General features: G+C 48.0%; 10 protein-coding genes across 13 annotated transcripts; 4 read left to right on the top strand and 6 right to left on the bottom strand.

The window, feature by feature from the left end:
- The first annotated feature begins 84 nt into the window (after positions 1–84).
- Positions 85–1879, top strand: SPPG_01575 (uncharacterized protein). Its single transcript, XM_016749892.1, has 5 exons — positions 85–143; positions 239–371; positions 434–526; positions 583–649; positions 703–1879. The coding sequence occupies exons 2-5, from the start codon at positions 240–242 to the stop codon at positions 1827–1829; spliced, it is 1419 nt and encodes a 472-aa protein (XP_016612179.1). The 5' UTR covers positions 85–143; position 239; the 3' UTR covers positions 1830–1879.
- A 52-nt stretch (positions 1880–1931) lies between these two features.
- Positions 1932–4292, bottom strand: SPPG_01574 (pentatricopeptide repeat domain-containing protein). The gene is made up of 2 exons (XM_016749891.1): positions 3818–4292; positions 1932–3746 (listed from the first exon to the last, which is right to left on the bottom strand). Exons 1-2 carry the CDS (start codon positions 4244–4246, stop codon positions 2034–2036), a joined length of 2142 nt encoding a protein of 713 aa, XP_016612178.1. The 5' UTR covers positions 4247–4292; the 3' UTR covers positions 1932–2033.
- An 849-nt stretch (positions 4293–5141) lies between these two features.
- Positions 5142–5759, top strand: SPPG_01573 (uncharacterized protein). The gene is made up of 2 exons (XM_016749890.1): positions 5142–5478; positions 5633–5759. The coding sequence occupies exons 1-2, from the start codon at positions 5263–5265 to the stop codon at positions 5666–5668; spliced, it is 252 nt and encodes an 83-aa protein (XP_016612177.1). The 5' UTR covers positions 5142–5262; the 3' UTR covers positions 5669–5759.
- Positions 5760–6450: 691 nt separating this feature from the next.
- SPPG_01572 lies at positions 6451–8979 on the bottom strand. Of its 2 annotated transcripts, none has more exons than XM_016749889.1 (4): positions 8826–8979; positions 7933–8754; positions 7651–7875; positions 6451–7576 (listed from the first exon to the last, which is right to left on the bottom strand). In XM_016749889.1, exons 2-4 carry the CDS (start codon positions 8602–8604, stop codon positions 6716–6718), a joined length of 1758 nt encoding a protein of 585 aa, XP_016612176.1. In that variant the 5' UTR covers positions 8605–8754; positions 8826–8979; the 3' UTR covers positions 6451–6715. The 2 variants fall into 2 exon arrangements, with proteins under 2 accessions (XP_016612176.1, XP_016612175.1); XM_016749888.1 differs by having other exon boundaries at positions 8835–8979.
- A 150-nt stretch (positions 8980–9129) lies between these two features.
- On the top strand, positions 9130–11238 carry SPPG_01571 (uncharacterized protein). Its single transcript, XM_016749887.1, has one exon. The coding sequence runs from the start codon at positions 9370–9372 to the stop codon at positions 10978–10980; it is 1611 nt and encodes a 536-aa protein (XP_016612174.1). The 5' UTR covers positions 9130–9369; the 3' UTR covers positions 10981–11238.
- Positions 11239–11745: 507 nt separating this feature from the next.
- SPPG_01570 (uncharacterized protein) lies at positions 11746–13959 on the bottom strand. Its single transcript, XM_016749886.1, has 9 exons — positions 13366–13959; positions 13276–13309; positions 13137–13216; positions 13024–13080; positions 12862–12960; positions 12722–12796; positions 12381–12659; positions 12121–12316; positions 11746–12060 (listed from the first exon to the last, which is right to left on the bottom strand). Exons 1-9 carry the CDS (start codon positions 13756–13758, stop codon positions 11930–11932), a joined length of 1344 nt encoding a protein of 447 aa, XP_016612173.1. The 5' UTR covers positions 13759–13959; the 3' UTR covers positions 11746–11929.
- Positions 13960–14049: 90 nt separating this feature from the next.
- SPPG_01569 lies at positions 14050–20404 on the bottom strand (the record flags this gene model as incomplete). Of its 3 annotated transcripts, XM_016749885.1 has the most annotated exons (25): positions 20190–20404; positions 19984–20075; positions 19593–19725; positions 19420–19528; positions 19264–19358; positions 19146–19200; positions 19018–19078; positions 18884–18961; positions 18686–18819; positions 18530–18623; positions 18390–18472; positions 18202–18321; positions 18077–18135; positions 17801–18010; positions 17613–17736; positions 17468–17554; positions 17233–17412; positions 17112–17180; positions 16687–17051; positions 16376–16630; positions 14933–16310; positions 14819–14870; positions 14710–14759; positions 14571–14649; positions 14365–14509 (listed from the first exon to the last, which is right to left on the bottom strand). In XM_016749885.1, exons 2-25 carry the CDS (start codon positions 20046–20048, stop codon positions 14365–14367), a joined length of 4080 nt encoding a protein of 1359 aa, XP_016612172.1. In that variant the 5' UTR covers positions 20049–20075; positions 20190–20404. The 3 variants fall into 3 exon arrangements, with proteins under 3 accessions (XP_016612170.1, XP_016612172.1, XP_016612171.1); XM_016749883.1 differs by having other exon boundaries at positions 14050–14509; positions 19593–20075; XM_016749884.1 differs by lacking the exon at positions 20190–20404 and having other exon boundaries at positions 19984–20160.
- A 124-nt stretch (positions 20405–20528) lies between these two features.
- SPPG_01568 (uncharacterized protein) lies at positions 20529–21632 on the top strand. The gene is made up of 2 exons (XM_016749882.1): positions 20529–20844; positions 20909–21632. Exons 1-2 carry the CDS (start codon positions 20546–20548, stop codon positions 21480–21482), a joined length of 873 nt encoding a protein of 290 aa, XP_016612169.1. The 5' UTR covers positions 20529–20545; the 3' UTR covers positions 21483–21632.
- A 359-nt stretch (positions 21633–21991) lies between these two features.
- Positions 21992–23582, bottom strand: SPPG_01567 (uncharacterized protein). The gene is made up of 5 exons (XM_016749881.1): positions 23503–23582; positions 23296–23416; positions 23165–23223; positions 22677–23093; positions 21992–22614 (listed from the first exon to the last, which is right to left on the bottom strand). Exons 1-5 carry the CDS (start codon positions 23550–23552, stop codon positions 22380–22382), a joined length of 882 nt encoding a protein of 293 aa, XP_016612168.1. The 5' UTR covers positions 23553–23582; the 3' UTR covers positions 21992–22379.
- A 971-nt stretch (positions 23583–24553) lies between these two features.
- On the bottom strand, positions 24554–26045 carry SPPG_01566 (uncharacterized protein). The gene has a single exon (XM_016749880.1). The coding sequence runs from the start codon at positions 25929–25931 to the stop codon at positions 24744–24746; it is 1188 nt and encodes a 395-aa protein (XP_016612167.1). The 5' UTR covers positions 25932–26045; the 3' UTR covers positions 24554–24743.
- Positions 26046–26865: the final 820 nt, after the last annotated feature.

Here is a 26865-nt window from a genome sequence, read left to right as displayed (position 1 = left end):
CGCCACATCCTGCTGCGCCTCACTTACATCAGCGATCGGCGAACGTCAGTTGACTTGTATGTGGAAGTTTGAACGTGGGAAAACCAACGTTACGTAGCAGCCCAAACCCGAATATTGGTTTGGATATTTCAAGATTTTGTGAGGTGAGTATGTCTTTCCGTTGTCTTCAGGTGGAAGACGTGAAGTATAAGCTATGCGTAAGCGCACAGCAATTGCTTAGATGTGTACCTTTGTTTAGCATGGACGAAATAATGGATTCCCACCCCGACGACAAGACGTTACAGGACCTAGTTTCACTAGCGCTTGCGCTTGTTACCGCCCTGATAGCCTTCTACTGTGTTTATTCGGCGATGATACCAGAAATGATCACGGTAACCTAGGAGATATTGCATTATAATGTCGCCATGGAACGATGATTGATTATAGTATGCAGCTATGCGAGGATCAGCCAAAGTCAGCGTTATCCGCGTGGACGCAGACGGTGAGAAATCTTTGCGAACTGATTAAGCGGCATCACTTAATGCTGGTATGAGCGTGACGTTAAATTGTGCTAGATTCAGTCTGCTCATATGTTTTATGTAGAATCAAGTATCGGCTCAAGTACGAGAATCATCAAAATTTGGAGCATTGACTGCGAAACAGATTGAAGGTACGTACAATGGATCAAATACATGTAATCCTTGATCTGACAAGAGTGCGTAGGACTTAGACAGGAGATCACAAACGTTTTGAATCTCCTCGCAGAAGCTCGTGAAAAGAGCAACCTGTCGACTTCATCACTTGAGATGGAATACCGAAACGCTGTCGATGAAAACCAAGACCTCAAAGCCACCGTGCAACTACTAACCGATGGAAACACCTTACTTGAAAGTCTATATCAAGCTAGCCTTGCAAGGGAAGCTATTTTAACTGCGCGGATTCACGACCTTGAGATTGAGCTCAATACGTTGAACGCGAAATTCGAGGGATGTACATCGGCTATTTATGGCATTGCTGCAGGCAACCAAGACGAACTGTTGTCCTCGGATGAAACCGGCTCAACTGACTTGGGCGACTTTCAAGCAGACCGGGAAGATGTCATGAATGTGAAAACTTCCTCAGCCGTCGAGGGACGTGGCACGCCTGTAGAAGAGAAACCAGGCGATGTCTTAGAGACAACGGAGAAGGACACCGAATTTTGCGGGCACTTACCTGTATCAGCGTCGGTAGGCCCCGAACCAGATGCAGTAGAAACCCCCGAGGATGAGGACTCTGTCACACCACGCACCCTCAGTTCAATTTTGAAGGTCGGCGAAGAAGATACCGAAGACTCAAATTCCTCATCACTGTTAAACACTCTCAGTTCATCAGGGGCTCCACAAGAAGAATCATTTGAGCTCTCCAACACTGCATCTCCATCTGAACACGACACACTCACTCAAGCGACAAAAGATGCTCCAACCTTGACATCAAGTTCTGTCATTCTCTGCAAAGTGGAACCGGGACCACCGGAATCTGACGCTCTCGACTCAGGTGTAACCGTTCCAATGGACGTTGCAGGAGATGAGGAAAATCTCAAAAGTTCACCAAATACCAGTACTGATGTTTCACCGGAGCAAACTAGGTCGAAGGACGGTGCGTCATACAATGAAAATCCAAAGTTTTCAGAGCTCGCTGCGAGCCCCTACTCGTCCTCCAGCATCCCGATTCCTCTCAAATGCAAGCCGACTCACACCGCTCACCCAAGCAAGAGTCCATCCAGCCCAGTCGTACCAAATGAAGCAGTTTTCGTACCGATCGCACCAGCTACCGAATCAGCCATGGCAGAAGGAATGCAGGACATGTTCTAAATTCAATACTCTGAATGTGGTTTCGGACCTTTGTAAACCACTTGTTTATGGGAAAATCGTTTTGCCTTAGTGGAAGGCAACAATGTCTCGTTAAGCGAATGGTAGCTGGATAACATGTAGATATTGCAATGCACAATGTGTAGCAAAAAAAGAAATAAAATCTAGCGTATCCTATATACAAGAGTTTATCCCTGCCGTGCCATGTTATTGCTCCGTCTTCTTTCGCCCACTGCGACTAGTTCCTTCTGATCGACGATTTCTATATCCGTGGTTCCGTCCCCCCGATCCTCTGATTGCAGCAACAGGAACACCAGTGTTCCTGTCATTCAGTTCACGAATTCGGGAACGCTCAGGCGCGTTACTACGAGACAAGTTCTTCCTTGTCTTGCCGTGGATATCATCTTTTCCATCTGCGTGCTCGCCTTCCCTGCCAACTACTCTATATCCTTCGCCAGTCGTGTCAGCAGGGCCTTTTTCCCTGCCGACCAGTTTATATCCCTCCCCTCGCACCTTCTCCAATCGCTTTCTTCCTTCTATCGCATTAGTGCGAAGCCGTTGCGCTTCACTATCCACCATCTCAAATATCCCGAGAACTTCCTGTATTTGTCGATCAATGAGAGAGAAGCGCATACGCTCAGAACGGTTTGATGTTTGGCGTTTTAGCTCCGAGCATAACTCATGCGCCAAGTTGAGCGCCTTAATGCGGGTTTGAAGTTCAGATTGTTGGCGTTGGGATCGAGATAATAAGGCAGAAGTCTTTCCGTTCATCTCTGTGATTCCATCCAACGAAGGATTTCCGAGAGCCTCCTCAGACAATAATGGTGCAGCGGCTGTTACGGATCGCTCTAACTTTTTGCGCGTAACGTCAATCAGATTGGACCGCTCGCGCTCCAAAACGTCCCAGGCATCCTTTCGTCGTCCTGCGGCGACATATATCTCAGCAAGGTTAACCAAAGATTGCAGATCATGAATGCCTGTCTGACGTCCTACTGACGCCGACTTGATGCTGTCTGTAAACTCCTCGGCTCTTGTGACCCACATCTTTGAATCTTCCCCGCTTTTACGTACCGCAGCTGCACACACCCGAAGGCCAAGAGCGGGACGAAACGTGTCGGCCGATTGCACAATTTGCCAGGCTTGCTCCAAATCGCCGACCGAAATGAGAAGTCCGATAAGTGCACTGTACACCCCTTCATCCGCCGGAACATCTCTACTTGACGCGATCTTAAACCACCTGACAGCAAGCGCCGGTTCACGCAAACGACTTGCCAAATGGATCAGGTGATACAATAGAGGAGTATTTAAGGAGATTTTTCCACCGTTTGACTGTTGAGTGGTAGGCGAATCTGAGTCCACGGGCAAATCAAGGTACTCATCAACAAATTCGAGTCCTTTCACAACACGCAGTTTATCTTCCGCGCGAATACAAGTCAGAAGCAATGCACTCAAAAGTCGATCGTCCACAGCCAATGCCCGCACTCCTGACTTTCCACCTTTCTTCTTAGCGGCAGCCGGCTGGATCCTATCTAGGACCGCTCTCACATCCGTCCAGATACGCATCGCAGCATCAAGACCGTCATTTCCACCCAACTTTGCACACATTCGCAGCATGATCGTGAATGTGATCACATCGGGCGGAGGTGCCTGTGCATCCCGCTGCCCCTTCTCTGGCACCGATTCCCGGTATATATTCCAACCAAGATCCCAACCACCTTCAGAGGAACATGCCGTGCATACATTGAGCATCGCATTGAGATGGACTGCTGTACGGTCTTCCATAGATTCCCATAACTCTCGTGCGTCTCGCAAGCAATTGCTTCGTGCTGTTGCATCCAACGGACCATACGCAGCTTGTGCATAAGCGTTCAAGAGAGCGGTATAAGAATGTGGTGTTGGCTTGATCCTTCTTCGGCGCATCTGAAATGGGAAGGTTACAATCAACTCTCTCTGCAAAACACCGTGCAATGATTTCCCAAAACAAAACTAACCTCTCTAAACGCTTTAACAGCCTTTTTGTAATTCCCTCGACGTCCTAACCCAGCTATCAGCGTTCCAAACACCTCTGCATTCGCCGCCCCGCGGTGTCGGTCCACCAAGTCCACAGCCGTGTCCTCGTCACCATTCTTTAACAGCTTTTCAACTCGGACTCGCAAGTAGAATGGATCATTGTACCATTCAAGTTTCTCTCCTTTGGTAGGCACGTCTGCTTCCACTTCTGATGGGGTATCCAGTGGCGGCAGATCTGATTTCGATATGCGACGTTCCTTTGGAAGGGCCAACTCGTTGGTGACGAACTTGAATCGGTCCGGTTTTCTTAGAAAAAAGCGCAAAGGTGTTCGCCTACATGTCGGGTGAATGATCTGGCAGATACAGGGTGTGCGGGAGAACAGAAACGGTAAGGATCGTGTGGTGTTCATTCCCAATCTTTTCCAACTCAGACTACATGTTCGGGCACAGTTTTTGAAAAGAAAGATCTGGTTGACCAATCTATTGCGTAAGCAGACCAACTTCGATCACGCCCGTCGACCAAGTGTCCGCACAACTGTGCATATTCCCTTACGCTTTCTTGAAGAGGAGGGGCCAACTAGTTCGGTTCGCTACCAGGCAGATGTGTCGCTGAAAGGACGAGCGTGCGAAAGGATCGTTTCTCCGTTTACCAATATCTTTTGGAAAAAGCTGTTGGGGTTGATTGCCTGGGGGCAAATGCAGCCGATTTTTTTTGACAGTACCCGACGCCAGGATCAGCGCTTTCTGGAACTGTATTGGTTTCCTTAGAAGGCAGTTTGCAGCAGGATGATATCGTGGTTTTCGCCTGATTCTGTATGCGGCAAGGGTTGATACCTCCCAATCTCTGTGATTGCATTGCTAATTAGATCGGTGCAGCTCAACGCCTCTATGATCCTGGTGGCCTAGCGCCAACACATTTCACGCTAAAATATACAAGAACATAGCCAATCTGCCTTGCGAGCAGTACACATATAGAGACCGAAAAATGCTCCCTTCCAATATATGCGATCACGACAACATCGATGAGTTTAATCATGGCTTGCCTGCTCTCTAGGATATAGTTGTGGCCTTCTCTTTAAATGTGAATGAACGATTCTCTTGCCTATGGACGAGGACCATGGCGAAAGTTAGACGACATATCTGCAAGTGAAGGAACAGAAGAAAAGAGGAATCCTGGATTTGCAAGATGGTTTCAAGGTGACTGAAAGTCAACACAACAGAAATCGATCTTCCACAGCGGAGGTGCTGATGTAACATGTTGCCACAGCAACAATGCTGACTCTCTCCATCCGTTCCGATATCGCCAAATATAACGAGCATTTGACCACTAATTTTACATCGTCAACAATAATACTTGACCTCCACTTCCCCTGAGGCGACAAGGACTCGAACAGCCTCATCACATCATCCTTTCACGCAATCAAAAATGGCAAACATTGCACTCCGGAAGCACGTCCCGCTCATCAAGTTTCTCGGTCCCCGCCGCTTCCTCAAACACCCATCCACCTCACCAGCAGCACAACCACAAACAGTTGCTGCACCCCAACGCGTCGGAAATGCGGTTAATTATCAGTCAATCGAACAGCTGCCAAGGAGATTTCAGAAGAAGACCTTTAGCCAGAAGGAGATTGAGGCTGTTGATGTGAGTATCCTCGGAGTCAATCGTATTGCGTTGGCAGAGTCGGTTTATTTCGGTGATGGCTGTCCAAATCAAACAGTTGGAAATGCTTGACGATGGGTTAATGAACCGCTTTCATTCTACGGGGAGCTGATTTTGTATATCTTCGCTTCTTTAGGCTGGCGGTGCAGACTGGATTTTGAGGCATGTATGAAAGATTGACGAAATGCTGTAAATAAGGACGGGCGAGCAGATTTTATATTAAACATCATATGACGTAATATATTCAAGCACTTGAGAGAGCATTGAGTTCCCGAATATACTTTAGTTACTATCAGCGAGGAAAGAATGTGGAGTCTGACTCCACGAGACAGCAGGTCGCGAACTGGATAAGAAGTAAGCTGTGCTCCAGTATCTGTTCCTAGTCGCATGTCAGAGTCCTTGAGGTACTTCATCGTCATGAGGTGACGGAAACACATCGTAGCGGCGACATTTGGCATCTGTCGCAGGCAAGATTCGTAGTTGTCTGAATCGGTGCTTTCAGCAAATGGAAAAAGCGCAAGAGATGTCGGATCAAGACCACACCAGCTGCTCTTCCCAGACTTCAGCTTGATATTCAGTTTCATTAGTGCAAATTCTTATCTACTCACGCCACTTATCAAATATTTGCAGTCCACCAGCGCACCCAGTTTCACTCTTAGCCGAAACATAATCTTTAGATGCAGGGTCATTCTGCCACTTTCAAAGTCCCTTGCCGTCTCTTATATCCGGAAGACGTATGGGGCAGCAGTGACGGAGTTTGCCGTACCCGAAGGAGGTCATCGCTCTAGTGGAGATTTCTGCATGGAACATGGACGGGTTTACCAGGCGCTTTTTGAGTATCTTACTTAGGATTTACGAAATGGTGTCACGATCCCCACCATGCAAGTGAGAGTCATGGAATGGCCGGGCGCTCAACCTCTAGCTTGGAAAGGACCTATCAAGCAGCTCACCAACCCACTGGGTGAAGATCACACAGGATGAAAAATCCCCCTGGCAATACGTTGATGAACATTTCCCCAATACGTACTTTCCTGTCATGGGCTTCCCTGCGCAAGTACAAACTTTATTTATCAAAGGAATAAAGGAATATTACAGATTATTTCACCCCACCAGCTGCCCGTAAAAAGTAAATCACACCAGTTATGTACCAGAGAGGCTGATGGAGAGGCGACAGTAAGGTATAGTACAAGATAGAACATATAAAGCCCATAAATAAATATCACAGAAAATTCGACAAGCTTCCCTCACTTCCTCCACTTTCAACTGATATCACCGACACATCTGATGATGCATCCCTTAGACAAGCCTTACATGTGCCCTTTGTACATCCATCGGCGAGTACGTTTAAACATTGACGGCATAGATACCGTGAAGCGGCCGAGGATCCCGATCCTCCAGTTGCCGTTGTCGCCTTGGTACACGTACTGCTGTTGGACGGACATCGGTTCAATGCGGCCGTCCCTCGGGTAAGAGGTGTGCTGTACCCAGTACTGCCCAGACGATATCGGTCACCGTCGATGGTAGACGGAGTCGAACAGGGCCGTTGATAACTCGACATGGATCTGCATCTTCCAGATTGTCTACGCTCTTCTCGCGTGGGTGCTGCCATGGGCCCAGGGCCATGTGCACTTCTGCGACTCGCGCAATCCCTCAAAACACCTTTCGCATCACCATTCTTGATGCATAAGATCGCAGGCGGTGGCGACTTTAGTGAGGGCGATAAACGTTTTCGGCTATCAACCGCGCGTTCACCACGTGGAGGTGATTGCCTCAAACGTGCGGTCTGCAATGATGTCCCTGACCCACAAGTGGGTTCCACATTAACAATTGTCACGACGGAGTCCTCCTTGTTAACTTGGGTCAAATGTCGATATATCTTCACGTCGGTGTTTATTTCCTGTACGTCGGCAAACGGGTTTATTGGTACTGCATCTTCGCAGGACGATCGTGACAGACATAGTATGTAGTCCTGCACAACCAAGTCCGGTTCGACCTGGCCATTCTCAAGGTCCAGAGAATGTGGTGACAAGAAAGCCAATGGAGATTGCGGTGTTCGCAGGATATCAGGCAGTGTTGGTGTCTGTGTGACAAATCTCATCAATGGACTGTATGGCTGTCGAATGATCAATGAGCAACCAGGAATTGAGAGCATACCTCAGCTAGCTTCATTCGACCGCGCCAACTGGAGCCAATGCTGCTGATGCTCGAGCTCATTGTGTGCAAGCCAGTTTCGACTGAGGACGCGACGCTACGGAAGTCCATCTTTCCAAACAATGTGCTTTTGGAAGTTTTGGTAGGGATTGTTTCCACCATCACCGCATCTGCGAGATCATCCGCGGCGTCGTAGGTTAAACTTTTGGTGTCATCGTCGTTAGATGCCTAGCAGATATATTAGCTACACGATATAACTGCCGTTAAGATTCATGAAAGACGCACCATATTTGGACGTGCTCTTATCCGGCGGCGATAAAAACACCAGCCCAAGAGCGCACATATTATGATTACCAGAAGAGGGACCACGGTAGCAATTGATATGAGAGAAGGACGACTGAGAACAGTATTTCCTGTTGATTTGTTTGAAATCGCCGTTGATGTGGGTAATGGAGTTGTAGTTTCCGTGGCCGGTTCCTTCGTAAATGCAGACATTGTAGTTTCAGGAAGCCAACTTCGATGGCCCGTGCGGTGAAAGCCATGTGGATTCACAAGTGATTTGAAAAATTCTGGTGGTGACGCAGGAATCGGAAGTGCAGTGACGGTTATTTCAAAATCGATTGGAAGACTAGTGGTGTCGACGATTTCGGTGGGTGCAGAAATGCCAGAGGTAATTTCGGGGACTATTACTTTTGTACTGATAGATGGTCGGCTGGTGGGAGTTGGTGAGAGCGTTCTATTCTGACTTGGTCTTTGTCTTCCCGACCGACTTCCCACGCTTGGCGAGGGAGAATGAGCCTGTTCTCCAATCGCCCCGACCCCCTCGGCCGTTATTGGCACAACCATCAAGAGTAATGGTATTGTAACGGCTACGAAGTGAGCTATTTCACGTCTTGATGCGGAAAAATTGCAAACACTAAATCGCCTCTTCCCACGCCGAGCTCCAAAATTGGGCATTGTCGAACGCAAGATTGCCTACGCTAGTATTACCATCGTGTGGAAAGAATCCCGAGTGTGCTTTCACGCTGTCTGCAGTTCAAACGAGAAAGCTACGCTGTCCAAAAAGAAAGAAAAAAAGGAGGGCGGCACGCCTCGCTGTGGATAAGGCTAAAAGGATGGAGCATGAGACACACACTGGCATATCCGGACGCGTCCAATCTGCCGATGTCACAACTCACCCAACGTACATGAAAGCTGCGCACCTACATGAGCATGAGGACACTTGTACTTGCTTTTTATAACGCAACCGGTGGGCAAGTTCAGGGATGTGGCGGTAATGTCAACCTCGCAACGTCCGCCCTGCATCGCAACCTTTCCATTCCTCCCCCCTTTGTCCCAGCCAAAGCCAAACGCGCGAGGAGATTTCCACCCATCGCACTGTTGCTATGACAATAATGCACAGTCACGCGGCCGGAACCGACATGGCACAGTTACACAATAAGCAAATTGTCTCACTGCCGTCCATTTCGGCTTCAATTTGCACACTTTTGCAGGTCGGGGGCCTTTCCACCACCGTTCAAGGAAATCATTTCTTCCATTCATTCATTTCATCTCTGTTCCCCATCGTCCTCCTTCCTTTCACTGGTTAACAGGCTCCGGCAGCCACTACTCTTGAAGCGTGTACACTTGCGTTTGCGCTGGCATGTCTGCAGTTTATAGACTTGACTAAAGGGAACAAAAGGTCTCGAGTCAGGTTACGACGCCCCCCGAGTTGGCTTCACAATGCTGACGGGACGGTCCAGACGACAGTCTAAACCGTGTCTGCTAGTCGTATTGCTACAGCTTCTTTGTCTTACACTTACAGTCTACGGCTGGAACCTCAAGAATCCACTGTCGCTAGCTGTCCGTCTACACCAGAATGGCTCTGGCGGGAAAGAGGCATCTCACGGTCTTCTTAGACGGGCCAGTACCGTGGCAATATCGGAAACCCAGCCATCAATAACCCCAACCAAAGCCATAGCAGAAAATATAGAACGCAATCTGACGGCAAGTCCCTCCACTGAAGCTCTGTCTACACCCTCTGCAACGGCGATTCCATCGAGCACAAGTTCTCAGACATCTTCCGTCCATGCACCATCCGCCCCTGCACCATCAACGGAGAGCTCACCATCACCGATTGTGACAAATCCGCCTCATACTGTATCAGCGTCTCCGAGCGGTAGTCATACACCTGAACTGGTTAGCAGTATCAATGGTGGGCCGCTACCATCGTCCTCTACCTCAGTATCCGAACCTCTACCTACGAGCACGACTCAGAGACATTGGCGGCCTCCGGAAGCGTTGTCCAAACGCCCTGAGCTTCCTAATGGAGATCAGTCGGGCGGTACCCTAGACAGTTCGAATGACATCTCTCCCAGACGTGGTGATGGACCGGTTTTAATCCCGGCTCCAGGTGTGCCAGGTTCCGGACCGTCCGGTAGTTCTCCATTCGCTGACGACAAAGGTGGACAGTCTTCTTCGGTCACCCGAATCGCTGTTGGGTTGTTGGTGAGCGGTTTTATCGCAGCCGCCGTTATAGGAGGCTTCTTGCAACGACAACGCCGCCGAAGAGGTGATCCGGAATCAAAGATCCCTCCCAATTTGGATGGAGACACAGCCGCCATGGGTAGTCCAAAGCCTCTGAATTTGGAAGCAGCCTTTACAACATCCGCGTTCTCAGACTCAACGTCTACGGTAACAAGCGGCACAACACTTGGCATGAACTCGGTCACGTCAACTGTTCGCGGTATACCGACACCTACCCCCCTTCCAAAAGCACCAGTCCCGCAAACAGGATCGAATACAAATAGACTTGCAGTATTTGCTCTGAAGCACCTCAACTTCAATCTCCCTCAACTACTCGCCTCATCAGCCGCCAAAAAACCTACGCTTCCGGCAATACTACTCTCAAAACCACCACCACTTGCCTCATTAGCCCTACCTCACCTTCTTACTAAAGAGCGTGATAAGGATATTGACGCAGAAGACTACCTAATGCCGATGCGCACTCGATCCCTTGAATCGGTGTCGCAGTACTTTCACAGCGACAATGACACAGTATCAAGTAGCGGAACATTGCACAGCGATAACAGCACATTGTCAAGCAGCGGGACATTGCACAGCGATCCAGCATTAGCCAGCCTGCGACGAATGTCGTTACCCGATGCGGCCAAAATGGCTTCAATATCTTCACATAGACGATGCCATTCACTCTCCAGACCTTTTGGTACCATGGCAACGCGGCGACACGATAGTTTTGGCGCAACGAGTACGTCGTCAAATAGTACAGGACGGATGTCACAATTTGGAGGAAGCGATTCCAGCGCAGAGAGTCTATCCCGATACTTGGTGTAGACTTTGCAGATAGATGGACAATGTCTCTAGGTTTTTTGCATAGGAGTTTTGGATAGTAGTTTTAGGATAGATCCTGGCATATTAGATTGCAACATTACACGATGCAAAGACGTTTGCATGCTCCCACATCCCTCTACCAGAATGGGTATCGCACACCGTCAGGTCGCGAGGAGGGTATCTAACCCATCTGTAATTAAGATACTAATCAGCTATTATATTTCAATAAATATATCGGTTGTTTTTCCGAATACATTGTCCACCACTCCGAATGCTACTCTACTTGGTCCTAGGTCCCCATATCTTGGGAAGCGACCTTCCATGTCCGTCTCTAGTGGGACAGGTTCACAAGCTCGGAACTGCAGCTGCGTGCGAACGGACTAGGGAAATAAGACACTTGCGATTGGGGCAGCATAGATACGCTGGCAGTCGCAGATTGTCGTCGCATTGGGATCAGGAGGACCTCGACACCACAGACATGCGACTAAATTTGCATCGTCCTTGTAGGATATCAAGGACGGATGAAGAGAATTACAGAGTGAACAGCGAGTTGGGAAGCTTTGATAGACCGACTCGAAGAGGCAATTGTAAGAAAATTCAGTATATTGCAAATGATGATGAGACCGAATTTTCAAACATGTTACGGTTGCGGCCATCGGCTCCTGGACCAGTGTTTCTTTTTGTTTATGCTGACAGTCTATGATCGTGCTTAAGATATGTCACAAGTAGCTGGCATGCTGTTTGCTTTGTCAACTAACGAGAGCAGAATGCTAATGCGACGAAGAGAATATTTTAATATTCCTATAAATCACGCCCGCTGCCTTCAATTTAGCCGATTGCAGGGTATGCCAATAGATGGCTGACGTCGAGACTATAGTACATGAAAGCGCCCGGTCCATGACCGAGTTTCCAGTCTGCCAACATCCAGCTAATGCATCTAGCTACGCTTTACTCACTCCTGCTCCCCCAACCATTGATCAATCTTCTCTTTGATGAACTCCTTCTTTCCTGAAAGGTCACAATTGAAGACCTCTTGAAGATGGCTACGCACCTTCTTTGACGTCAGATCTTGGAGGTTTGCATCTACGGACAAGAGTATGAGTGGCGTTCTGTCGCTCGCGAGAAAGGTTAGGCGACATGCACCTTTGAGAATACTTTTAATTTCTTTTTCAATTTGAGCATCTGTCGGCCCAGTGGATGATCCATTTTTCTTCTTTGAGGGTTTGCTTTTTTTCGCAGGTGCCGTTTCCTCGTTTTTGTTTTTATTTTCCACGTCCTCTTCTGATTCTACAACTTCCGTTGCCTTTTTGCTAGGTGCGGCTCGCTTTTTTGGTTTGGTCTAGGGTAGATAAGATTACCAAGCTGTTTCACTTTAACCACAAGAAAACTTTGACTGAACCAACGTCGCCGGATGCCTTTTTAACGGCATCGTCTTTTTTGGCCTTGACTTTTGAAGCTTCCAGCTTCTGCTCATATGCTGTTTTCTGCTCTTCGCTTAAGCCTTGGAAGAGCTTATTCAGCTGCTTGTCGATAGCGTCCTTTTCTGCGTCTTCGCCCAACTCCTTTGTGACCTCGTCACGCTTCTCTTTAGCAAAGACCTCAAAAGCTGTCTTTGACTTTGGTATACGCTTTTTCGGGGCATCTTTTGCAGCATCTTTCTTTGCAGATTTGGAAGACTGCTTCTGATGGGGGGCAACTTCAGTTCGAGCACGACAAAGCTCACCAATCGCTTCCGAGTAGGTACCTTTTTGCTACCAGACTTGATAGCCTCCTCCGATGGCTCTTGTAAAAACTTGAATATCCTTTCAATGATCACTTCCTAGACAGCCAAAGGCAAGTCAGAAAAAGTTTCCTGTTAACTTTGGAATACTACAGCAGCCACACCTTGGTTCCAGAAGATTCGAGGCAAAGGAGGTGAGAAAGTTCCTTTAGCCCAGTCAGCATCCATTTCTCTAATTTGCGCAAAACGACATCGTGCTCCTTCTGTTAACGGACCACAGATGCGTCAGGATAAATGCAAATGTAGCTTTGTGTAGGACCACCTACGTCCGATTGAAAGTTAAACCCCTTGAAGTTCAACAAGTCCTGCTTGAGATGTTTATGCTTTGCAATGGGAGGGTTAGCACAAACCACATTGAACTACGTGCTCGATGACCTACGGCAGCTCTTCCCCAAATCAGACTATGGAATCCTTTCAATACTTCGTCGCTCGCGCGGGTAGTCGTTATCACATCATGAACTACATGATGATAATTAGTGGACAAGAAACGGCGCCGCGAGCACCCAGAGGACACGCACTGGCTTGAATGTCTTTCAGCGGCTGTCCTTTTCCCTAATGTTCGGATTAGTTGTGACATCAATGACCAGAATACTTTCTTTTGTATATACCTCAGGTATCTCAATCTTCTTCGGAGCTTTAGAAGGGGCGTCCACGTTGTAATGCACTGTAGCCTTTCGCTCGCGCTTAACACGGCCTTCAGTGGGTGTAGTGTCCTCTTCAGTTTTCGCCCTTTTGGGGGACGGTGCATCTTCTGGTTCCTGCTCCTCCTTTTTTTTATTATCAACTACGTCTTTTCCTTTGATGTTTTCTTTGCCCTTTGTGTTTTCTTGTGCACTTTTGGGCTGACGGCCCCTTTTGCGCTTTTCCGGTTCAGGGGCTGTGATGGTTTTCACTTCTTCCGGCTGGTCTGTAGAAGTATCATCGGAGGGTACTGGTGAAGCGTCGCTAGGAGCAGCTTTCCCCTTTGATTTATCGGTGTTCTTTTTTTTCGAAGAGCTCATGATGCAGCCAAGAAAGGAGTGTTCACAGGGTGACAGCCGACCAGAGCCAAGATGGGCACGATCTGACGCGTATGGTTAAGGAGAGCTTTGTGAAAGGAGTAATGCGATAGTGGAACGCCGTCTTCTTTCCAAGTCGTCTCCACTGTGCAAAGTATCGAAAGACCACTGTGCAGCCCAAGACGAAAGCATGTCCATGTCCGAATACATGCAGATCATTCAGAAAGATATAGTCCAAAAAAGGGCAAATGAACAATGTTCGATAGCGTGACGATCGCAATTCAAAACAATATGCCCAAAATAAGCAGAGTGCCATAGTTAACTTGATTTACATAATCCCCAATGCAATGGAAAACATTAAAGCGAAAATAAAAGCATAGTCATACAAATGCAACAAGAAGCTACCTACAATACAAAAAAAGTCCGCTTAATTAAGCCAGGTATGCTTGTATAAAGAAGAGGTCGAACCCTTCCCATATCCCTTTTCCATCACTTTGTGTTGGGTTTATGAAGCACTCATGGTCTCCCTCCCCGTCTGCCTGCAGATATGGTGCCCTTAAAAGCGGGCAATATCGGGTGAATAACGGACACAGGCATCCCTCTCCGCAATTACTTGCTTGGCTCCCATGCTCGCGCCATGCAAAGCCGGAACCGAGTCTTTGTAGCGAGTCCAAATGGATTACTTGTCGGATCTCCCGGGTCTACTACGTGCTCTTTGATGTCAGTGATGAACGCAAGAATGTAATCGCGATTCCTAATCGAGAGCGTTAATTAGGAAATCCTTCAGAGTCAGTGCAAAATCGGTCATGTTTCACCTCATTCGCTCAGCGAAGGCGTGGCTGACTTCAGGTGACAAGAAGAAATGCGGGGAATTGACATTGAACGCCGCCCAGGCTAATATACCACCAATCAATACATGCATAAACGTTCGTTCAAGAGGCATGATAGTTCTACCTTTGGGATTCCGGGTGGGTAAGAACAGTGCCAAATCGTTCGCGCGAAAGCTGAAAGAGAGAATCCGTTATAGCGTATAAAGAGCATCAAATAAGACACATGAACATACTTTTTAAAAGTGATTTTATTCCGCCCAGCTTCCTTCGCCTTTACGCAAGTCTCTGCAACATGAGGAAGGAATAAGCTCCTGATGAACACCCTGAGACAAACGTCAACAACGCACCTCGCAAGTGTGGTACCTCCCTCTCCATCAAATCTTTCCAGCGTTCCAAAACCTGAGTCCAAGCATTCGCCGGATCGACTTCCGTGCCAATTTGGATCAACTTTTCATGAGCTTCTTTTATCGAGTCACTGAGACGGGAGAGCCATACGCGGTCGAGAACATCAGGTATTTCGGGATCAGCGGTGATGCCATCCGCGCTAAGTATCTCCCGGATGCTCGCGTGACTTAGAACGCGCTCTGCAGTTTCTGATCCGCAAATCTCTGTTACAATGGAATAAAGAGCTTCATGATAGGCAATCAGCTGACCGATCGCTGCTTGCATATATGTTGCAGTATTGGCCAACACTGGACCACAATCCTGTTTCTTTGGGATATCTGCAACGATTGGATCACTCTTATCCTCGGACTCCTGTCTGACATTGCCCTGCGTTTTAGTACACTCTATTTGGACAGCAGCTGAGTCTTCCTTGATAGCAGTCAGACTTTTCCGGAGCGCATCCACCATCTGCGTCTGTTCAGCTAAATCCCCCTCAGTATCGATCAGCTGTTTGCGGAGGGCATCCGCCATCTGCGTCTGTTCGGCTATTTCGAGCTGAACATTGGCAAGATTTCGCTCTAACTGAGAGACTGTCGTTCGCAGCGTCTCTACCTCTGAGATCTTTTCTTGAACATGGTTCTGTAGTGAAGTGGACTTTTCAACTGCCTCCTGCAACTGGGATTCCTTGTCTCCAACTTCACGTACTAGCCGCTCCATCTCGGTGGTTTTCTCGTTGAGCCATTCACCCTGTCGCGCTAGTTGTTCGGTTAAGCTCGCCACGTGGCCTGCAAGGTTCTGCTGTTCTTTTTCCATGGTCTGCATTTCCTCATTCCTTTGGAGCAGCGATGTTTCGGCTACATGTAGATTCTCCATCAAAGTGGAAACCTGCTGGCGTGCTTCGGCGAGGGTGGCCCGGGTCTGCTCGATGTCAGCCTCGGTCGCTCCCAGCTCTGCTTGTCGTGAAGCCAGTTCATCGTTCAGCTGTTTTTGGTCCTCTTGCAATCCAGCAACCACATCCTCCAACTCATTCACCCGTTTCTTCAGCCAATCTGCTTCCACTTGCACGGTAAGAGCCTGGTGTTCCTTTTCTGTCAGACGTCCCTGGCATACCTCCAAATCGGTCTCCCTCGATTTGAGTTTTTGACGTGCCATGGCCAGATCTTCTTCAGCACGTTTAAGTAACGCACGAGTTGAATGTAGATCCGCCTCAACGATTGCCTCCCGCGCTTCGGTGGCTGTTAAATGGTCCCGTAGTTCAATGACGTGCAGCTGGGCGGCATTGAGGTCTTCCCGGAGATTTCCGACTTGGGTCAAGAGTGCCACAATCTCCCCTTCCACAGACTAAAAAGATATATGGCGTCAACAAAATTGAACTACCTGCTGGTGTGCAAACTGCCACACCTCACCTCACTGGTCGAATCGCCCTCTGTGATGGACGCTTTCATACTTGCCAATTGGGCGGTCTGGCACAATATATCGTCCTGAAGCTCTCGTAAAGCTCTGCGGATTTCATCTGGCGTTGCATTAGCACGCGTACTTGTGGACGACATGTCGGGTTGGGAATCGGTATTCTGGCCCGTGGATTCATCTTCATTGCGTCTGTGCAGAGCACGTCCGCATGCTTCCAATCCTTCTCGAACTTCATCATAGAAGGAACGAGACTAACGGCAAGTGTAAGTTGGAGACGCACAACCAGAAGGTGGCTGACATGCTTTACCTTTTCTACCTCAGCCTTGATCGAGTTGTTCTCCTCCGTAATTGCAGTTGTCATCGCAATGGATTCCTGCCTTTCCCGCAACCATTGTTCTCGCTCTCGCCCGATCTCATACACAGTTGCTCGTAATTCCGTAGTATTTCTCCTCTCTGTCTCAAGAGCTTGTTCAGTTTCCACGAGGCGTGCGGCAATCGCATCGTACTCTTGACTCCGAGTTTCTAAGACCGCACACCGTGCTTCGTACTCGGCCATTTTGTTCCGCAGGGCAATCACTTCCATTTGGGCCATAGAAACTTGGGATGCGTCTCGCATGTCAGATGGTCCTGACGAGGGGCTGCGGCTAATGAGCATACGCGGCTGCACGTCGGCTACCGAAAGGATGCCTAGGTTAAAGAATTGTCTTCGGGAAAAGTGTGAAGGAGGAATACCTGCTCCCTGAAGTTGGGCTCGCAACCGCATATTTTCTTCCTCCAGTCTCAATAATCTTTCGGAGAATCCTAAAACGATGTTCAACAAATAGTTCCTCCTTATCGTTTACAATCCACCTACCGGTTTTGCTCAAAATCCTCTCGAAATCGGCAGGGGTTGCGTCCACCTGACTGGCCATCTTGACCATGGTTGCAATCAGCTTCGAGATAGTATGATTGGAATGCGTCTGGCTAGCTGACGGCCCAATCGGTTCCGTTTCCACCATAGATGAATGTATGCTGGTGACGAGCTTTTCAAAATCTGCAAGCAATGTCAGTACACCGTTGTAGCCCGCGCATGTGCACTTTGTAGCTACCTGCAATGTCTTCACGGCTAATGTCGGGCAACCCGTCTTTTGTGTTCGAGACAGAAACTTCGCAAATAGGTGGTCGATCATCCAACCCTGCAACATGTTTGAGCACGGTTGGAATATGCAGATTGGCGACCAGGGTGTCACGCACCTGGGACTAGATCTGGAGGCAAATAACGCCCAATCTCGTTCTTAAAGGCCTCCCGCCGCTTTTCCTCATGTGTTCGAAACCTGGCTAAAATCTCGGCCATATCCTTCGCTTTCGCAAGGAACACCTGGAAAGCTCCATCAGTCATCTAAGTCATAAGAACGTTATCCGACTACTTGCGTATTCCTTACCCTCACAAATTCGCGTCGCCGGACAATCTCCACAAGGGTGGCTCCCCACGCCGCCGGCATTCGATGTACATGGAGGAGTTGGGTAAACGCTTGGATGTGGGCGTTTAGCAGATTAGTCAAGCCAGTTAAGGTCGGTGTTACTGAGGCAATTTGGGATTGGATGTGCGATATAGACTGAAGTCGAGTCTGTAATTGTTGAGATAGGTGGACCTAAAACGGCGACGTGAGACTTCATATCGCCGATTAGAACGGTAGAAACTACATGGAGACTCCTACCTTCGATTCTATGAAGGCAGATGCCATTTGCCGGACCGAAGTATCTATCTCGGTAATCTCTAAGGTACCAAATGACTTCAGCGACGGTTTTTTCCAACACCTTGAGAGAGGCCATGATCTCTTACTGGGCAGATATTCGGTGCGATGAATCTTGTGCAGATGATCAAGAGAGGTGATCTTATCGCTGACCACCGACGAAGTGCTGGCCTGCATCTCGGATAGAATGTCTTCCACTCGGGAAAAATCTGTTAGAAACATCGGTAGATGTCAGCTATCAACCGTGAATAGTCAACCGACTATCTAGAATAGGCACCTCTTTCGAGCCGCTGCTGCTTAGACTCAACGCGCTGGCGAGCATCTTTGACGTCCGCAAGGAATGCTTCGAGCTGACGAAAGCTACCATAGGGATATGGTCAGCAAAATACCGCGTATTGGTGTCGTACATGAACATACTTAACGTCGAAAGGCTGGGAAGTCTCCGAGTCGGTGCCTGATTTTATGCTCTTAACAGCTTCCGCCAAGGCTGTGACCTTACGTACCAGTTGCCCTACATGATTAAGCCGAACATGAGGCGGTGGCATACCCAAATGCGCGCTGTGCCTTACACACCATGTGCAACTCGACAGTTATCCGCCCAGGTAATGAGCTTGTCTTCCGGCACGTAATCTGATAGATACTTATTTCCATCTGCGATAGACGGATGGATCGGCAATCGATGCAACGCTTGCATATCTGTGGGAAAACTATCAAGCGACACTTCAGTACGTATCCTCTCGGATTCGCTGGCTGCCATGTTCCGCGCAGTACCTTTGAAGGCGATTTGTATGTTTGGCCAACTCTCTTTGTGCGTGTAGATAAAACGCATCAAATGCTTCACAAAGGGAGCTAGTCCTTGAGGTAAGAACAGGAACTCCATCAACGGAAAAGGAGCAGGCTCTCACCGGCTATGGCCCTTTAGGTTAGTGAGGACGATGTTCAATGCTTCAACCTGCGCCTTTTGCTCTTTGCCGATACATGGAAATCAGTCGTTCTTTCATAACCAACGAAATCACACTTAGTGCCATGATACCATTTAGTGACCGTTCGCATACAGATACGTGGTAGACAAGTGTAGCCAATGTTGCCTAGAATAGATACTTATTCGCATATTATCCAGCTTCTCAATCATACCAATACCGCAAGCATACCTGGCCATATGTTACGTGGGACCGGAATGCCTGGCTGTATGTGTTGCAGCGATCAAGGAGCGTGGTCGTATCGGAGAGATTGATATCTATTAGAACTAACGCAACATATACTTCATCAATTTTGGACCGGCTTCAGATGAAAATCGTGATGCTCACCGTTCAGCGGAACAGGTGGCTCGAGATCTGGGGATACAGGCATCAGCGACGCCATCACCGTCTTTCGGTCAAGTAGTTGACGGTTGAAAACATAAACCACACTTTCATCCTACAAGGCACGCTTTGAGGACTTGCAGCTTGGAAAAGCACAGTAACCATACTCCGACTATTACCTTATTCGTGGCATTTGCGAAAATCTCAGAGACCATCTCAGGCTTTAGCTGAACTCCAGCTGGAGTCAACAAAATCTGCGCATGGGGTGGGGTAGATGTCAAGGAAAAGATTTCTTGTCGGAGATCATCGATGCTAGATAAATAAAGGCATGCCGAGCCAAACCTGTCAGCATGAATATGACTATCACAGAATCGCGACACCCTCCTGGCAAGCCCTTTTATATTTGCTATGGTATGCCCCTACCAATCCACTCATCCTATGCTGCTAGTATCGGTCACTGCAGAAGATCGTATAACTACTTCCATCCACGCCCATGAACATGGTTCCTCCGACCTTTACGTGCTCGACATTCCCCATGATGCGCATTGCACAAAGAACAATTATACCAACCTTTCGGTTACGGAAAACGTTCTTGTGGGGAGTAGAATCCCCGATTCCGCCTGATACACCTTCATTCTGGAGTCTGCTCAAATGTACAAGAACTGAGGACGCCCAACGGGTCCCCATCCTTAGTAAGCTTACACGTCGCTGAAGAAAGATATGTGCCCAAAGGGTGTAATAGAAGCATATTTGTAAAGTTTTTGGAGGCCACTCACTATCGCAAAGCCGCACACGTTCCGTTTCGAATGTGCGAAGCCAAAACTCGAAATGCTCAAACTTCCTATCTGAATAGTAGTGGCGGTTTGTGTCTCACACGTCTGGCCATTCCTTCTATGTTTCTCTGTTATTCCCACTAGCAGGATGATGTGACTGTTCAAATGATAATGCAGGAAACGACTGCGGCAATAAGGTGGATGTGCTTGCAGTTTCGCAAAAGTTGGGCTACAGAGAGGCCAAGCGATAGTGACTCATATGCTTACATGAGATGCTGTCACGTGTTCCCATCCTGGCAAAAACAGTGCTAGCCTGGAGCCTGGCCTTGTTCGTTCACCTCCATGTCATCCATATCAACATGAACCGCTTACCAGCAGAAATCATCGTGGAAATCATACATACGATTGAACACCAACCTACCCTAGCTGGAGTAGCACAAGTATGCAAGTTATGGAACAGTCTCGCGACGCCCTTGCTGTACAGAATACCAAAATTTGGATCTAGCCAGTCCTTTCAAAGCTTTCTCAGGACGGTATCTGAAAACTCAAACTTGGGTAACATTGTGCGGGAGGTAGATTTGTTGTCCTCCCCATGGCCGCGATGGCTGGTAGTTGACAGTCAGACTATTACAACCCTTGGTAAAGGATGTCCGCAACTGTGAGTGGACTTTATATGGGAATCCTATTATTCTGATATCAGTAATTAATCATACGATCTTCAGAACATATCTTGAATTAGAAGGTTGCAGTGCCCTGAGAGACAGAGGTGTTGTCTCCTTGGCCGAAAACTGTCCTGGACTCCAGTACCTCTCCCTGTCCGAGTGTGACAAAGTATCTGATGAAGGAATCCTTGCAATAGCAACACACTGCAACCAGCTGCGAATTCTGGAACTTAAAGCGATGCCTATGGTCAGCGATCTATCTGTCGAAGAAATTGCTCTGAACTGCACATTTCTGGAATCCGTTGCATTAGCAGGAACGCGTGTGAGCGATCGCTCGGTAAATGAACTTATCGAAAGAGCGCAGCGTTTAGCCTATTTGGATCTATCTTTGTGCTATAATGTGGTAGATCTCGATAAGATTATGGAAGAAAAGCCGGAGCGTCTAGAAATCGTCACTGATACTATGCCAACCGGATCTGCCGATTGGGAAGAAACAGATTGGGAGGGAGAAGATTGGGATGGGGAATGGGATGGGGAATGGGATGGAGAATGGGATCAGGACGAGGGCGAAATGGATTATGACGATGTCGAAGCGTGGCCCAATGCTCACTTTAGTGTGGATCTGGATATATAGGCGTACCCTTGCTGCCATTGTATATAGCATCGTTCATTTGCCGAATGTTTTTAAGAGCCGCCAGCTCATTAGTCTTTAAACCCGATTTAGTGGTTAATATAATTAGATATTGCTTGACAATGTGGCCTACATGCATGCAATATGGAATGTAGTCCACTCCCTCCAACCATGTCGAGACTCACAAACAGGCTGCCGGCTATAGTCGGGGGCAAGTCGATTCCATAATATTTGGTCATTCCCCCGTTACAAGCTCACTACTCATGACTGCCAGGGACCGCATGTAATGTTGATGGCGAGGAACACGGTGCATTTCTCTTGCAGCACGAGGTCTTGCTACTCTTGCTTCCTGTTCCCACAGTGCACATTTGTGGCCCTTTGAGGTCCTGAAATGGTTCGACGTGGACTGGAACTAGGACAACTGGGTGGGAGGAGCACATTTACTTTGCTTGAGATACGATGCTGATCATGGGTTCTTGACCGAGACTCTCTTCGACATGATGACATCAACTTCTTGCTGTTCCTGTAGTGGCCCGTTCTTTGGGGTATATTGACAAAGTGCGAGTAGCGCTTTATGATCAAGCTGGTACAAAGTGCATCTATGACCTCGATCGTAGAACTATTGCTCTCGGATTTCACAGAATGCTCGATTTCGCCAAAAATATGGTTTTCAACATCCGTACATATTTGAACCATGGTATCCGGGATCAACGGGAACCCATTTGCATCTTGACTGCTATACCAAGTATGCGCCCTCTATATTCCTCTGATGCATACACAATATACATTAACTTACAACTGGCGAATGACTTTCTCGGCCTGTATACCACGATGAGGAAAATACTACAAACCCTTGCCCTAAATACCAAATAACAAATTTTAAATACATGCAAGTCACTTTCACAACTGTCCATATGCAGCAGCCTGTCCAAAGATCATCAAATCGAATACCAAAGTGCCCGCACTTCCAATTAAATAAGGGACTGTGGATATGAAAAAAGCTTGGTTCAATGGAGGGTTTCGTAGAACGATCGAGAGACAGTAGGTCACGTTTCCGACGATCGTGAGAAAGAATACAGTAAGGCTCAGGGCTTCGGTGGATTTTGCTCGGTGGTTTTGGATTAATTGCGGAATCCTGAAATTGAGTGATCTTAGTGATCGACGCAACGCAGAGAAACACAGACATTCCAAGAGTACCTGCTTGAAAAGTAGAGTAGCCCCGATATCCAAGCCATAATGTTCCCAACCATCCGCATCCATAGGGTGGTCGACATGGTCTCATCACATAAAGGTAACTCGGAGATTATTTCCATCAAACTGCGGCCCTCGGCCACAGATACCAATGCCAGCAATCCGACCATAACGGATACTACGACCGTGATCCGATTCACAGTGCCATATCCCCTTCGTTCAGATACAGTCACTTCTTCATCACTTGCGACGAGTGGCTCAACTTCCTCAGAAATATGCCTGCTCCGCTCCTTGCGTCGGTAGTAGAAATATTGAAGAAAGGAGGCCAAGGAAAGTAGCATAAAGTATGCGCCAGTATATTTCATGGTGGGTGTCTGGTTTGTGAGGATGGTACCTAGGAAATTTGTGACATCGCCAAGTGCCCTATACAAACGTTTCAACCGCTTGTGAGCAGCGGTGCAATACAGCCGAAAGCGTTTTCGTTCAATACCAACCAAATGAGAAGTAGCCCCAGACTTAGTCCTTCAACGCTTTGGCGCTTATAATTTTTCCACTTTATATCAACAAATATAGAACCATACTTAGCGCTCATTCGCGGTAGCATACAATCTCAACACGGACTTACCATTTGCGGCACCAATGCTACGACAAAACATGCCAATCCTGCCATTCCGCACCAAAAAGCCGCCTGCTCCCATGGTGTGCGGATACAGTCGCCAAAGTACGTGCCAATCCATTGAATGTATCTGAGAATGGAGAAACAAGAACAATTAGCGACCGTGCACCGTCACTGAACAACAATTTGGACCAAAGAACATGGTGAGCAACTTACCGATAGCCGTCTACGACGGGGGGGTCGCACGTACATGGCGGTGAAGACATATTGGGGGAACGAACCGAGTCAAAAGGCGGCTGGAGAGAAAAAAGTTCAAAAGAGCCCGCATCTGATAACCCCAGGTCGCACGTGATGCGCGAATGTTATCTGTTACGTAAGGTTCATGCGCCACGTTTTAATCACTCGCCGATCATTTCGTTCACGAGTTCTTTTTAGGACCACATTCTTGACTCGCAGTGTTGTATTGAAAATGTCAACTCCGTTTTATTGGGGCCTCTCCGTAGAATCAACGTCTTCGAGCGAGCCTTGAACGGTTAGTTGGCCCTCATCTATCACCTGCAACTATGTACCATGCCTGCGATATCAGTCAGCTGTGTCATTCAACAACTGAAAGTATCCGAGTTCAGACGCTTTAGTTGCCTTTTTTTTATGAAATTTGCACCCCAAGTCACATATTGGACAACACAAATGCGCGTATAAGAGAACCACTGCTCTTTAGACCCAAGGAAAAGCATGGTGCGCCGCCAAACGGAGAGGCTAATGTCAGTCGTTAAGCCAAGCTCAAAGGTAGCAGCCATTGATGTTAATGACTCTAAGAGAGCTTCTGAATGAACTCTAGAGTATACATTCTGTGTTACGCTTTTACTTTACTCCAAGACTTTAGCATTAGGGACATACCGATGCTTTACCTAATCTGCACGGATAATCATTGATTTTCAATTGTGGATTTACAAAAACGTCGCTACGACCACGCCTATCCTGGATGTGGGGGGGGGGGCATTCAAGGTTCCTCACACAAGCACCAGCAAATGAACATTTAACTCCCAGGCTAACCAAGCGACGGAAAATCTGAATCGTATTGAAGAAGGCTAGGGTGGGTGAGGATTTGCTTTCAGATTGACAGTCGTCACTCCCTTCAAATATCATTGATCGCAAAAGACGTATTAGTAGCATATGTACGGAAAGCACCTCATCGTTGCAATCCCAGACTTCAGCATTTTACAGGTCTGCTGCACGAAGCAAAGTACTAGTAAAATTAAATGAATCATGACTCTAATGGCCCGACAAGCACAGGGTTTGCCAGTTACATCTCTTGTTCAGCAGATTTGGCTCGAAATCAATATATAATCCCGCACTTGAAAATTATCCTACCAATCCACTAGAAAATATACAAAAATTTGTTCGACCCGACCCGCTCCCCATACTATCATACAGCTACATAGTTACGCCCAGCGATATCATCTGCCTACCCCGTCATCATCCATGTCCCTCTTTCGCTTTCTTAACCACCCAGCTTCATAGTTCAAGGGCGCAAGAGAGGCAAAATCCGCCTGTGAGATCACTCTGTCTCGGTACGACGGCGAGGACGACGAAGACGAAGAGGAAGAGGATGACGCTGCTCCGTTTGATGTCGTTCCATCGACAACTAAGGATGGACATAATGCAACAAGCCGATCAAGGTCAGGAAGGTTTGGACCAAACTCTTCCAGATAAGCGTTGAGAATTCTTTGGGCTGGTGGTGTCGGGTGGTACGATGTCGTTCGGGGTGAAGTCTGTGTTTCTTGTCTCAGTGGTGGGGGTGGTGGTGGAGGTGGTGGAGCAGACGGTATAGGCGAAGAAGATCTTGAAGGATTTGATTCCGACGAAGGATCCGTCAAAGCAATAAAGTCATCTTCTCGCGTTTGGCGTGGTATATTAGGTGTAACCTCCACTTGTTCATTTTGCTGTCGACGCACATCTGAATCGGTAGGTGTATTCAAGTTTGGACTTTCTTCGTCGTCGGTGGCAGGCAAGGTGGTAGCAGGCCGACCACAGAATACACACTGCAACTGTCCAGAGAAGGGTTGTCGCAAGGAGATCAGAAATTGGTCTTCGCAGCTCGCACAGAATAAATTATATTGGTAGGAAAAATTGTTCGCTTGATCGTTGCCTTCTTCAATGTCATTATCGTCGTCGTCGTCATCATCTTCTTCATCGTCTTCAGTTTCTTCGTCTTCATCCGTCTCTGACTCGTCGTCAAGTTCTTCATCAGTATCCTCATCATCAGCCTGTCCTTCCTCCTCCTCCCTCATAGTCGTCTGCCCAACCTCCGAAACGCCGACCCTCTCCTCTTCTTCTTCCTCGTCCTCGTCCTCCTCAGAACTGCTCTCGGCACTGGAACCGAACATATCGTCAAAAGGGTTGACGGGTACATAGTCAAAGCCACTGTCTAACCGCGCTCCCGCTCTTGCCCACTGGGAATAAAATACTGGCTCAGGTTCCTCATCCAAAGGCTCAGGAACAGTAACATCATGCGACCACCGAGTGGACCCATCGCCAAAAATTATGGCGCTTGGTGCATGCCGAGTTCTGTAAGCTTCGCGTGAAAAGTCGAGGGGAGACGTGTGGTATGTCCCTCGTTCAGATTCAGGCATGGGAACGACCATTGTGTGTGAAGCTGGTGGTCAAAACGTGCTGTTTGCGCCGGGTGCGTCTTGCGAAGTTCCAGAGCAATGAGGGTTGCAGTGGAAGGAAGCTTGCTGGATGATTGTTACACAAGGATGTATTTGGTCTTATTAAGATTGGGTAAGCACATAGTGTGTGGGCAAAAAAGACTGTCAGTCTGCAGATGATGCAGCCACTGGATCGAATGAAATGAAATGTAAGATGCCTCGATTTAGGCAAATGAACTATGCACAAGAGATGCTCCATCATGAGAAAACGGGTCCAATATGCAGCCATGAATGACTGCAGTTACTATCCCTTGCGGCCATCTGCTTCAGTTGCCACATGCATGACGCTCCATGACTCAATGTATCCCCTCTTTTTTCTATATAAACCCCCCCCCCTCGTCTTCTTCCCTCTTGTTTCTTTATCCCTCGACTCTCAAAGCATCTGCACAACGCTCATTGCGACCCACATTGCAGCCTCATAGCGCCCCACACAACCTCATCGCGACTTGGTCAACCATGAGAACGCCGATGTGGTGGTGTCGAGGACCTCGCCCTCCCGACAGCAACCGTGATCAGAACCAGTGGCAACCAATCGGATCCGATAACAAAACCTACTATTATGCTGCCACATTAGTTGAGCTTGGTTGGTATGTATCGATGGCATTTCTTGCATTTCTTGTCATCGGGTCATCTTCTGACATGCAGTTTTTAGTCTCCAAGCCTTTGTTACTGAACATCCTCTGGCTTGTGACGCTGCCCAGTCGATTCGCTCCTGGATGCAAGAGTCTGGCTTCAATGCCATCAAGAGTTCCAGATCAAGGCCTAGTAGGGACCGTGTGTGGTGGTGGGCAATTATCCGGTTAAAACCAACCGTTACGTATTGCGTGTATAATTGCCTAGTAGTAGCTTAGCTTTTCCGAACCGGTTG

The sequence above is a fragment of the Spizellomyces punctatus genome (genome assembly GCF_000182565.1).
Source record: "Spizellomyces punctatus DAOM BR117 chromosome Unknown supercont1.2, whole genome shotgun sequence".
Lineage (NCBI taxonomy): Eukaryota > Fungi > Chytridiomycota > Chytridiomycetes > Spizellomycetales > Spizellomycetaceae > Spizellomyces > Spizellomyces punctatus.
The sequence above is the reverse complement of the archived record's forward strand: the minus strand, read 5'-3'. Positions and strand labels throughout refer to the sequence as shown.